This window comes from Balaenoptera acutorostrata, chromosome 15 (genome assembly GCF_949987535.1).
Source record: "Balaenoptera acutorostrata chromosome 15, mBalAcu1.1, whole genome shotgun sequence".
NCBI classification, from domain to species: Eukaryota; Metazoa; Chordata; class Mammalia; order Artiodactyla; family Balaenopteridae; genus Balaenoptera; species Balaenoptera acutorostrata.
The window spans coordinates 80,345,337-80,358,296 of NC_080078.1; the positions used below are offsets into that span (position 1 = coordinate 80,345,337).

A 12,960-nucleotide genomic window follows, 5' to 3' on the forward strand; every position below is an offset into this window, starting at 1 on the left:
TGACATTTCTCTGCTGTCATTGTCTGTTCTCCCACTCTCTTTGTCCTTGTGGAGTTTATAACTCTTTAATCCCTTTACCATCATTTTAGCAAGGTTTTGAGAAGAAGAGAAGATAAACCGGTGAATTCAACCCACCATTTTAAACCGGAAGTCCTTTAATATACTTTCTATTAATTTTTAACATGTCCGTCCATCCCCCTCTCTCTTCACTGCTGCTCCAGACAGTCGGACACCTTGATTGAGCTGTCCTTGATGGCTTTGTTCAAGTCTTTTCCTGTTGAGTATTTCACAAGGTCAGCATCCACAGAGCTGAGGTCAGCCCCCCAAATGTGCAATCACAAGAGCTTTAGAAGAGCATCTTATTCCTTGTAAATGCTGCCCATCATGTCCTTACCCGCCCTCTTTTCTAACCAGAAGGGGGAAATGGGGCATGACGGAAGAGACTGTGATCTTTGTGACAGATCCTACAGTCATACAAAAATGCAAATGGGAGCCACAACATGGCTTTCCATTTTTTGGTTTTATTATATTTTGAAAGCCTTTTAATTTTTTTTTTCTGATAAAGCCTTTTGAAAAATACTCATTCTAAAAATACTCCAACAGTGTAGAGAATCAACACAACCTTCCCTAGTCTGTCTCCTTTAATCCTGTGCCTTATCTTTTATACATTTGGTTTGTATCCTTCCATATCTTTAACGCAGACCTTTATGCTTGTACTAGCATATGAGCATTCATTTATTCATTTAACAAGCAATTATTGAGTCTCTATTTTGTGCCAGGCACTGATATAGAGATGTAGGCAATATGTTGGTGAACAAGACAGGCCAAATCCCTTCCATTCTGGGGATGTACATTCTAGTGGATGTGTAAAGCTTTAAACATCCAACACACCTTACATCCACAAATACACACACACTCACTGGCCATATTATACATAGCTTGTTTTTTACTTATCATCTAGTACATCTTTCCATATTAGTACCATAGATCTTTATTATTTTTAATGGTTGTGTGGTATCTCATTATATGAACCCATCATTTGTCTACTCTCCTAATAATAATCATTTAGATTACTTCCAATATTCTTCTGTTACAATGGATCAAGCATGATTTGTGCAAATATTCCCCTATTGATCAACCTTGAAGTGTTTCCAGTTTTCGATTTAAAAATCTTTAATTGTACAAACAACTTTGTAAAATTGATTTTGTACATTTAACTTTGTACCCCTGTGCAAGAATATCTATAGTGTGTGTGTTCCTATCAGAAGAACACTGGGGTCAAATGGAACAGCATTATACATTTTGAAAGCTATTGCCAAACTGCCCTAAAAAAGTTTGAATTTATTTAAACTCCCACTAGCCATGAAGGAGTGTGCCTGGTTCTGAAAAAGGTGTTTTGATGTGCGTGGTGATTTTTTTCATTTTGCCACGTTGCATTTCCCTAGTTAATTTAAATTTGACTGTGGCAGGACTGTATGCTTCCAGACACTGCTTGATTTACACCATGTGAGATTTCTTATCAGACTCTGCAGCACTTTCTACTCTCTCAAAGCAATGTGGACATTGAAAACTTATCATTTTCCTTCCACTAGATCTTGAACAAACAAGCTAAAGAAACTTGGTCTCAGACTTATCTTTGAAAAAGTCATTTAATGAAAAAAAATCTAAGTAAACCCCCCAATTATACATCTATATATCATCTTCAATCACTTTTAATCCATAACAAAATGTTATCCTTCAGTTCATATTTAGAAAAGCAAAGCAGATTTTATGTGTAAGGTCATCTCTATCTACTCTCTCAATAAGCCTTCTCAAAGATCTCTATGCAGGTTGTGGCATGATTTGGTTGTAAATGAATGTGCATTACTAGACGTGAAAACCAAAGTCATCAAAATGTGGTGACTAGGATGGGCAACGTTAGACATCACGATATGAACAACGGTCACTCACAGCAACTTCAAGAAGTTATCTCCAATCACCTACCTTCCTTTTACAGAAGAGATTTTCTGTAGGGTTGCTCAAATCAGATCCTTGCTCCTTTAATCTCTTTCTCTCTAAGCGAATGCAAATCGTGCTTGACTTAACCAAGCAGCTCTGCTTTAATTTGCTGGCAAGATGTGATGCGTAACCAAAATGGATTTTTAGGCCCATCAAATGTCTATACTATATGGTTCAAAAGCAGAGTGACCTTTACGACTTGCATTGTGCATTGCATATCTAAAATCAGAGACCAAGATTGGAAATTCTCACACTGTTTTCCTTCATTAGAGGAGAAAACAGAATTCAGTTGGACACATGCACTAAAATTAGATTCTTAAATAAACAGCCAAGGTCTTAATAATTCATGCAAAGACACAGGGAAAAAATGAGGAAAATAATTGAGCAATAGCGGGCAAATACCATGTCGTTTTGTACTGCCTCACACTAATCATTGGTACTGTATATCTCTGATATACAGGTTTATTAATGAAACAAAAAGGCATCTACTATGGATAAATAATACATCATATGGCATTCACATATGCTATGTGTAACAGAGATCAGTGACACCTATCAATTCATTTTAAATCAGGTCATGTGTACTTCGCTCAGTCTGCAGTTTGTCAATCTCTACTTTCTGCTTAATAGACGTCGTGGTTTGCTGTGCTTAAAAAAAAAGGAGGCACTGTAGTGAGGAACCAGGTGAGATATAAAAGTAATTAAAAAAATCATCAAGACTCTGCCTCCGTAAAGGCAGCCTAAACAGTGATATATTTGTACATTTATCATCACTAACATGGGCTCAGCCTAGAGATTTAGTGAAAGAATTCAGCAGTGCCATTAAGAAATGAAGACATTTTGCAAACTTTTTTTTTTTTTCAGTTCTACAAACCCATTAGGATATTTATGACTCTGGATGAAGAAGAATTAGTATCATTAACATGAAGGGGTTGTCAGGGAGGTTACAGGAAGCCAGGGGTCATGGGACGGGGGGCAGGAAAGAAAGGCATCCAAACTGAGAAAGTAGATTAAATAGAGATTTCTAAAAAAACAGAAAATAATTAGTGGTATAACATAGACATCATTAGCTGTAGTAATGTCTATGACAAATAAATAACAGTTGAAAACAATAAAATTTGTGGTAATGTACTGTGTTGTAATATTGCTGGCAACATGTGGGAAGCCTCTGACAGATGTTAAACAGATGTGGCAATTAGCAAACCTTATGGTCATGCCGGTAAGATTATTATGCAACACATTCTCCAGCAAAATGAGATGATTTCCTTCTTTGTGTGGCTTTATCCACGTGGAGAGTGAGCTAGTCTAATGTTCCATTTAAGCAAAGTCGTTAGCTGGTATCTCCTCAGCCACATACATATGCAAGTGTGTGTGTGTGCATACATATACATATATATTTTTTGATGTCTTCTGAAAGATTTAGAGTAATTCAGAATTTAAACAAGAACAATATCAATTCAGCTGTGTAGCAGATACTTCAATTATAATCGCTAATGGACAAATTGAGAGATAAAAAGACTTTTCTATCATGTTGAAATTCAATGAACAGTTTTCAATTAGGCTCAGGATATAAAAGGAAAAAAGAAAGCGACTTTTCCTTGATGTTTAACATTGCTGAGAAAGATGAGAGGAACTTTGCTTTTTCATTATACTGAAGAGATGCATATAATGCCGCATATTTAAATTATAAATCAGGTTGCTATCTGCCAACTGAAAGCAATATCAATTAGAACTTAGGTGGATTAAGCTTTAAAATGCCTTATATTTAATGACAAAAATATGACTGTTAATCTCCACAGCCATCAGAGGGATAATTTAAGGCAGCAAGAAATCAAAGAATGATGTCACAAAAATAGGCCCTTGCAGCTTTTTGGATAGTATTATCGTAATTAATGTACTTCGAATGACTTTTTTGTGGGTTATGGGCTTTCACAAAAGCATTTATTGCAGGCATAAAATATAAAACTCTAAAGAGTGGGTTTGACTAAGGTTGACTGGAGGGTCCTTACCCTTTCTGCTCAGTAATTCCTGTAAAATAATAGTTTCATTTACAGGCGCAATTTATAATGTTGAATTTACGCCAGTTCATCTGATATAAATCATGGTAATAGCATGATCTATTGTATGTCACTTGAGCGAATGCAAATTAAATATCGTTAAATTAAAGAAAAACTGTTAAAATAACATTAGGTTGTAACTAGAGCTGCTGGAATAAAGGAAATGTGGGGTTAAGGATGAAATTTCACTATTGTAGGTCTCAATCTGATACTGGAATGTGTTGCCCAAAACAAATGTACATAGACAAATTAAAAAAATGGGGAAGTGGAATTATGGACAAAGTTATACATCCACTCCAGAGCATCCTTTCATTTTGATTTCTAACCACAACTCTAAAAATTAAGTAGCTGTTTTTGTACTGGGTTTTGCTTCCTGCAATTCTTTAATGTCTTATTCAGCAACTGGAAATGAAGTTTCTTTTGTAATTACTTGGTGTATTTTTTTTTTTTCTTTTGAGTCATAGGCTTTTTTTTTTCCTTCCAGGAGCACTTTCAACAAAGCTATTGTTTATTTACTTCTCCAGACCCCAGCATCTCTCTGTTAACAGGCCCAGAGAAGAGAGCACAGGGGGTTAGTCGGTTAGGCAGCTGCTGCTGATTCTTTTCATTGCTTCTACAGTGATATGTTGTGAGGCCAAATCAGCAGAGCCGATTACGGCTTCAATTCTTAAATGTGGTTCTGGAAAGCCTGGGTCATTAATAAGCAGAAGTCATTAAAATGCATCTATCAGACAAATTTACTTCCTCCCACAAATCAGAATTCTCTTTATTCCACTTCAGAAGTTGATTACAACTCGTGTTCAAAACGAACCAGAACCATTGTGCTAAGATAAATTTGGGGTGGGAGGGTGGAGGGAAGAGGGAAAGAAAGAGGCGGTGGGAGGGCACAGAGAGGGAGGGGGTGAGAGGCAGGCTAAGATGAAACAGGGAGTACAGGCAATATTATTTCCCTTTTACTTAAAAAAATATACATTACAAACCATTTCATCAGTGGATCACACTTGGCAAGGAACAAGTTGGGGATTTTGGTGTGTGTGTGTGTTCTGTTTCACGTGTAACCTAGCACATTGTCAGAACTCACTAAATGTTGATGGATGACAGGGTGACATACCCATTATAACATCAATTAATTTGCTGTCAAGAAAAAGTGGGTCCTTCAAATTATCCAGCCATAATTGCCTTGGCTTTGCTAACTTTCCCCCCCTCCATAACAGGTTATGTGAGTAGTTATCAACACATATGCTTCAGAAATATTCAATAAAAGGCTGCATTTTTTTCCCACATGCCATGATAGAAAAAGATATAATGATGTGAATATGTGGTTATCCTGATAGACCAAGGAAGCAGCATGGGGGCTGTAAAAAAGAACACTGATAGTAGTGCTGCATAAACCAGGTTTGAAGATGAGCTGTAATATTTATTAAGCACTTATTTGCCAGGTATATACTAACCAGGGCCAGGACTAGGGTAAGGAAAGTGAGGCACTCACTGTGGGTACAAAATTTAGGGGGGAGGGCACATCAGAAAATTCAGTTATCAAGATAACTCATATTTTGCGCAATATTTTAAAAAATCAAAATTAACATAAAATCCAAAATGAACAAAACATCAAAAATTTAAATAAAGACAGTGCTGTGTGGAGCCATATTGAAACCTAAGGCAAAAAAGGAAAATTTGCATTTCCCATATGATGCTCATATGTAGTTTTTTAATTGTTAGTTTTTTTCCAGAACATTAAAGAAGTTGAAAAAAAAATACTGAAAAATTGACAAGCAGGTGTATTAAAATGCATAACATTATTTTAAGTTTAAATATTTTATTTGTACCCCAAACAGAATTGATGATAATTTCACTTTTCTCCTTGAATGGAAGCAAAACCATCATCAACATTTTCAAAATCTAATTCTGAAAAAAATTAACCACTAAAAATACATAAAATCATGTTTATGGTAATGTATATTTTTTTGTTTTGACTCAGGATCCAGTATGGATCCACACAGAGCTGCTACTGATCCTACTTTTATGTAACATTTTGATTTTTTTTTTTCAGATTTAATTGATATTTATAGGACATTCCATCCCAAAACAGCAGATTACACTTTCTTCTCAAGTGCACATAGAACAATTCTCCAGGATAGATCACACCTTGGGTCACTAATCAAGCCTCAGTAAATTTAAGAAAATTGAAATCATATCAAGCATCTTTTCTGACCACAACACTATGAGATTGGAAATGAATTACAGGAGAATGCGCCGCGCGAGCAGTGGGAACAGACGCGCGGTGGCATGGTGCACAGGCGCGCCGGCCTGCAGGCGTCTCCAGTACACACAGAGGAGTCCTTGGACTGTGAGGAGGAGGCCATGGCAAGCAGAGGCTGTGGAAACCCGGAACGATTCTGCCTTCATACTTGGCATTGACTCAGAATTCCTTGCGTCCTGGTCAGATGCTGTGAGCTGATTACTGCCCCTAGCATTAGGTCAGTCCATAGGTAGTGGGAGCAATGGCTGTGCATCTGTTGGAGGATTGGTACAAGGGGATGGACCTGGACCCCAGGAAGGCCGTGCTGATCGTGGGCATCCCTGTGGACTGTAGTGAAGAGGAAATTACAGAGACCCTGAAGGTGGGCTTACAGCCCCTGTGTGCCTACAGTGCGCTGGGCAGAATGTTCAGAAGGGAAGACAACTCTAAGGCAGTTTTCATTGAATTGGCTGACGAGGTCAATTATGCTACGATGCCCAATCAGATCCCAGGAAAGGGAGGTACCTGGGAAGTGGTGGTGAAGCTCCGTAGCCCAGATGATGAATTTATCAACAGACTGAACTACTTCCTGAAAGATGAGGGCCGGAGAATGGTAGATGTGGTCAGTACCCTGGAGCATAGCACTTACCCTGAGGAGGTAGAGCCAAAAGGCTTGGCTCAAGTCGAGCCACCAGTCCCGCAGCCTCTGAAAGAAAGCATGTGGTACCCAAAACTGAAGGTGTTTTCAGGAAGCACATTCCCAGGCCCAGGCGAAGAGAACTTTGAAGCCTGGCTAGAGCAGGTGACTGAGATGATGCAGATGTGGCAGGTGCCTGAGGTAGAGAAGCAGCGGTGTTTCCTGGAAAGCTTAGAGGGCCCCGCCCTGTCCCTCATACAGGTGCTGCGGGCCAACAATGACTCCATGACTGTGGAGCAGTGCCTGGACACCCTGAAGCAGATCTTCGGGAATAAAGAGGACTATAGAACCTCACATTTAAACTTCCTCCGGACATGCCAGAAGTCCGGAGAGAAAGTCTCTGATTTTTTGTTACGGTTACAGCCCCTGCTGCAGAATGCCCTGCAGCACAGCCCCTTGTCAGTGAGAAGCGCAGACATGATTCGCCTGAAACACGTCCTGGCTCAGGCCTCCATGAGCAGCGCCCTCCAGGGCAAGCTCAAGCTCCTGGAGCAGCGAGGGTGTGCGCCCACTTTCCTGGAGTTACTGAAGCTCATTCGAGACGAGGAGGAGTGGGAGGCCACCATGGCAGTGGCCAGGGAGAAGCAGAGGCAAGTGGGAAGGGGCCGCAGGGCCTCTGGCCCCCAGGTACTGGCAGAGACCAGTGTGCCAGCCCCTCCGGTCATGGTGCAGGCACGGCTGTTTCGTGGGAGCAGCGCTGAGACCGTCCGGGAAGGGGCTACCCTGTCACTGAAGCGCAGGCAGGTGCCGTGCCTCTGCGGGACTGGGGAGGAAGGCCAGAGCCAGGCAGCGTGTCCCCCAGCAAAGCAGAAGCCTCAGCTTGCAGCAGAGGAGTTGGGAAACGAGATGGGGGCTGGGGCCATGAGCCACCCCAAGCCCGAGGAAGCATAGGCTCAGGATATCCAGGCACCCTCTCCCCTAGCAGGCAACCCGGCTATTTTAACGAGGGGAAGGGGCAGTCCGCAGGAACAGTGGGGGCCTTGACTGGGGCAGAGGGGCAGGGCCGCCAGGCCCAGGCCCAGCCCCTCGGCACCCACCAGCTGGAAGGGACTCCACCAAGCAAGCCAAAGTCAGCTCAGGGAGGCACCGGCGACACAAGCGGGGAGCCACCATACCCAGCACGAGGGGTCCCCGAGCCTCAGACAGAGACCCCAACACAGTAGAGACTGAGAAAGGTATAGTCGGGGGCTCTGGCATCAGCCCTGTCTTCCGGCCACCCTCAGACGCCCACCCTGTGGGCTCTGAGCTAATGATGCTGATGGGCCCCCAGGCCACGTGGGGCCTAGAGGCGCCTCCCCCGGGGCCGCCCCTGCCAGAAGGAGCCAGCGCTGGCGCTGGCCAGGAAGAGCTGCGGGGCAGAGAGGAGGTGCCCCGGAAGTGACACCGCAGGGTCCAGCCCGTCTTCAGGATCATCTACACCGCTCAAGGGGAGCCCCGCCCCAGGAAGGCAGCCCCCTGGAGCCTCTGCGCAAGTGAGGGCCGGGGGCAGTCTCCTCCCCCTGCAGCCTGCAAGGGCAATAGGGACAAGGACAGCAAACGCTGTGAGGAGACGATCCCAGGCGAGAGCGTCGGCTCAGCCTGGCAGGCAGGGCGCTGAGTACCTGGTGGCCCAGTACCCCACAACTGGCTTTGGTGTGAGTGGGGGGTGCAGGGAAGCGTTTGTTCCAAAGGAGGAGGAGGAGGAGGAGAGGGAGGAGACGGAGGAGGGAGACATGGAGAAGAGGAGGAGGGGCAGGAGGAGGAGGGGGGTCCGGGCAGGGTCCAAGAGAATTTGTTGGCGGGAGGGAAGAGTGTTTTGTTCTACCTAAGTTTGTGCATGGCCACTGGAGACCTGGGACTGGCCTGGAGAACCACAACTCACCAGCTGCCAATGCCAAGGCCAGCCCCGAAGCCTGCCACCTGGGAGCAGCCCTGAGTGGCCAGCCCCGGCCTAGGTGAGGGGCACCTGCAGATGGCTGCCACCCACACTGGCCTGGGAGACGTTGGGGGCCACTCAAGGTGCCTGGGCCTCCCTCCCGAGAGGGGACCCCTATTCAGTGTCCCCCCTCTGGGGCAGGCTGCTCCCTGTGCTGGCAAGCCCAAATGTGTCCCTGTAGGCCCCAGAGGGACCCAGGTGTCAAGGAACCCCCCCAGCCCCCGCTCCCCTCCCCCCAACACACACACCCTAGCCATCGTGCCCCCGTGGAGCCCTGTGGTGCGCCACGTGCCAGCCAAGGCTCTGGTCTCTGTGGGCCAGTGTCGTGAGCTCAACGTGTGCTTTCTGGGCATAGATTCAGGCCCAGCGCTGCTTCTTGTTGTGGAAATGTGCGTGTGTTCTCCTCTGAGCAGTTCCCCCTGACCCCGGCCCGGTGCGGAGACCCCGAGCCCAGTCCCAGGAGCCGGCGGGGAGGACGGGATGGACGAGGTCACAGCCAGCGCCCACCCCAGGACCTGGGAGCCCACCTGGGACCTTGGGAAGGAAGACCTGGACCAGGGCTGCAGGAGGTCTGCAGGAGGACCCCGGGGCCTGTGATCTGCTGGGCCACCCCGTTGTTCCTCGGGACTCCACGTCCTCGGCTCGGTGGCGTGTGCCCTGCTGGAGGACCGTCCTGTGCCCGCCATAGGGCAGGGCCAGGCCCCAGGCATGTGGGCCAGAGGGGGAGGGGCTGCCCCGGGGGGAGCGGGCATTGCTGGCGCCCATCGTCCTGGCGAGAGGCCACCCGCGGGGCCCTGAGGAAGGGAGACTGGGGGGGGATGGAGGGCCACCCGGTGGGGTGCAGCAGAGGCACCTTGTTGGGGACCCTGGGGTGGGGGGCCGGGACCTGTTGGATCTGGTGGCCGTTAGAAGTTCCTCTGTGTGTTATTATGCCCTGTGTTCAATGGTTTCAGTCAATGTTTCTCTTTAATAAATTTCCCTCAGCAAGAACCTTAGAAAGGACACCACAATGATGAGCACCAGGCCGACAAGGAACGCGATACTCACGGGAAGGTTACTGTCAACTGGCTTCTCATTAACGACCAGGTCACACGCAATTCCACTGACTCCATCGTGGGTGTGCTTTACCAAGAGAGAATAGTTTCCAAATTCTCCAGATCTGTATTCCAGCCTACAGACTTGCTTCTCCTCCGTGGTGTCATTAAGGGGCAGGATGGATCCGTGCTGGGTGCTCACAGCCACGGCCTCAACGCTGGGCTCCCCGGGTTTCCTGCTCTGGGAGACGTCGACCAGGACCTGGAGCAGGCAATGATAACAGCGATCGAAATTCCAGTAGACGGTAAAGTTTGTCCCAGGCAGTTCATTATGGATGAGCAGCAAAACCTGGTCCATCTTCAGCTCTAAGTGCCTTTTTTTTCCTAAGTCTGGCGTCGGGGAGCCGCTGGGGGCCAGCAGTGCGGCGCTGAACACGGACTCGGCCAGCAGCAGCGCGGCCAGCGCCCGGCCTGCGCCCCCCGCCCCGCTCATGCCGCCCGCCGCCCCCGCCGCCGCGCTCCCGGGACCCGCGTTGCTCGTCCGCACACGCAACATTTTGATATTTTGTTCATCATGGACTTTTTCCAGTAACTTTGGTTTTTTAAAAAATTGTTGCATCAAAATATGATTGATCTTTTTTTTTTTTTTTTAAATAAAGTTAACACTCTTTTGGTTTTGTTTTTTTGGCCGCGCCGTGTGGCACGCAGGATCTTAGTTCTCTGACCAGGGATCAAGCCTGCGCCCCCAGAAGTGCCAGCACAGAGTCTTAACCACTGGACCTCCAGGGAAGTCCCAAAATATGATTGATCTTGATTACTGAGTTTTTTGGCATCCCCTTAAATTCTATGCCTGAGGCAAGTGCTTTACCCACATTTCCTAGTCTCAGACTTAGAGCACTTTATATATTATTCATTTAATCTTTCAATACACCCACGAGGTAGGCCTTATTATTATGCCTACTTGCAGATGAGGAAGCTGAGTGGCAGGGGACCTTTCAGTGCCCCACCCCCCATTCCCTAGGCATTCTGTGACTCTGCCCCAGGGCCTTCTCTGGTCCCCAGCGAATGGTCTATCTACATGGGTGTAGAGGTACTGCCCTGTCATTACCCCTGAGAGCAGCCCTCCACCACAGCTGGCAGAGGATGAATATCCCCCCATCCCCCTTCCTTGCTAGGCAGGGCAGTACTGAGGCTTGTCTCCTGGAGGGCCCGGCAGGATTGTGTCCAGTTGTCCCCAGCAGTAACCTGCTCCTTGATGAGCAGTAACTTTCCATATTGGGCTCCCTCCCTTCCCTGTCTTGCTTCCTACATCCCCACCAGTGCTTCCGGGGAATCACCTCCCAAATAAACTACTTGCCCTCAAAACGTGTCTCAGGGTCTGTTTTGGGGGAACCCAACCTGAGATACTGATGTACAGAGATATTGGTTAAGTAACTCATTGAGTTTATACATTTAAGATGATGTGGGAGAGCAGGAATTCACACCAAGGGAGCCAGCCTCTAGAGTCTGTGTTCTTTCCCATACTCTGCCAACAGCTTGGTGAACTCTGGCCTGTGGGCCAAATTTGGCTCACTGCTTTTCTGTCTGGCCATGGGCTATGATTATTTTTATCTTTTATAATAGTCAGAAAATAATACTGAAAAATTACATTTTTTGACATGTGAAAATATGAAGTTGAAATGTCACTGTCTATAAATAAAGTTTTATTGGCACACAGCCATGCCCATTCATTTACATATCACCTGCGTATGCTTTCCAGCTACAGGGGCAGAGTTGAGTAGTTGTGACAGAGACTGAATAGCTTGCAAAGCTAAAAATATTTACAAACCTTTATGGAACAAGTTTGCTCAGCCCTGCTCTACTGCCTTTCTATTCTAGCTTTGTAGCTTATTAGTTGGGTGGCCTTAGGTAAGTTTCTTTACTTCTCTGAGTCTCATCTCAGATTTTGTAAATATAAAATGGGATAAATAATTGCTCCCTTATAGTACTTGTGAAGATTTAACATTTGAGGTAATATTTGCAAAACTCCTAGCACACAGTTCACTTCCTGTAAACATAATTTCCATTTCTACCAAAGTAAACTTTATGAAAATATTGTTATTTAAGTTGTCCCTTAGCCTATGAAAACCCTATTTAATAACCAGCAGATTTTTCTGGTGGGTTGGTCTGGAATAGTGTTTACATTTTACAGTTAATGGCGGGCCTAATTGCCTGTTAGCTGCAGATTCCTTTAAAGTTGGGCAAGACATGGGAAAGCAGAGAAAACAAACGCATAAAAACAAAGCAGCATGGAAAATGTCAGGGGTAGTATGTGAGAAACTGGAATCAATATTCCAAATGCATGCATGTCTCAATTTTTCTTTGTTACTGTGTCACTGTTTTGAAAAGTCTAAATTATGCTTGCAAAAACTTAACTTATGCATACATATGTATGAAAGTATACAACTTAGCAGGGATGAGACAGACACACACAACAGCAAGTTTTGCTTAGAATAAGAGGCAGAAGCAAGTAGTAAAATTCACTTCCTTACACAAGTGGAGGGGCGGGTCATTGCAGCAGACCCTTCTCAGGGATGTATAAACAGATGATGGGAAATCTCAAGGGTGTGTCTACATTTCTCTTAAATCCATCTCCTTTCCCCATTCCTACGGTCCAGGCTGCCTTCCTCTCTCCTGCTTATGGCTTCCCAAACTGGTCTCCTTCCCCCCAGTGGTTTTCAACTGGGGTGATTTTGCTTCCCAGGGAATTTTTTTTTTTGTCATAATCACGAGGATGCTACTGATATCTAATGGGTACAGGTCAGGGATGGTGATAAAATCTTACAATGCACAGCCCCCCTTCCCCAACAAAGAATTCTCCAGACCAAAATGTCAACAGTACCGAGAATCCCTGCTCTAGTCATTTCCTCCGATGTGTTCTCAATTCAGTAGCCAGAGTGATTTTTACTTTCTAAAATGTAAATCTGGGGAGTTCCCTGGTGGTCTAGTGGTTAGGACTAGGCACTTTCACTGCCATGGCC

At 45.4% G+C, this 12,960-nt stretch overlaps 2 protein-coding genes across 2 annotated transcripts; one reads left to right on the plus strand and one right to left on the minus strand.

Moving 5' to 3' along the window:
• Nucleotides 1-6,556: 6,556 nt before the first annotated feature.
• Nucleotides 6,557-8,075, plus strand: PNMA5 (PNMA family member 5). Its single transcript, XM_007185446.2, has one exon. It carries the CDS (start codon nt 6,557-6,559, stop codon nt 7,880-7,882), a length of 1,326 nt encoding a protein of 441 aa, XP_007185508.2. The 3' UTR covers nt 7,883-8,075.
• Nucleotides 8,076-9,872: 1,797 nt separating this feature from the next.
• On the minus strand, nt 9,873-10,496 carry LOC103016171 (heparan-alpha-glucosaminide N-acetyltransferase-like). The gene has a single exon (XM_057529728.1). The coding sequence runs from the start codon at nt 10,494-10,496 to the stop codon at nt 9,873-9,875; it is 624 nt and encodes a 207-aa protein (XP_057385711.1).
• Between the last annotated feature and the right edge of the window lie 2,464 nt (nt 10,497-12,960).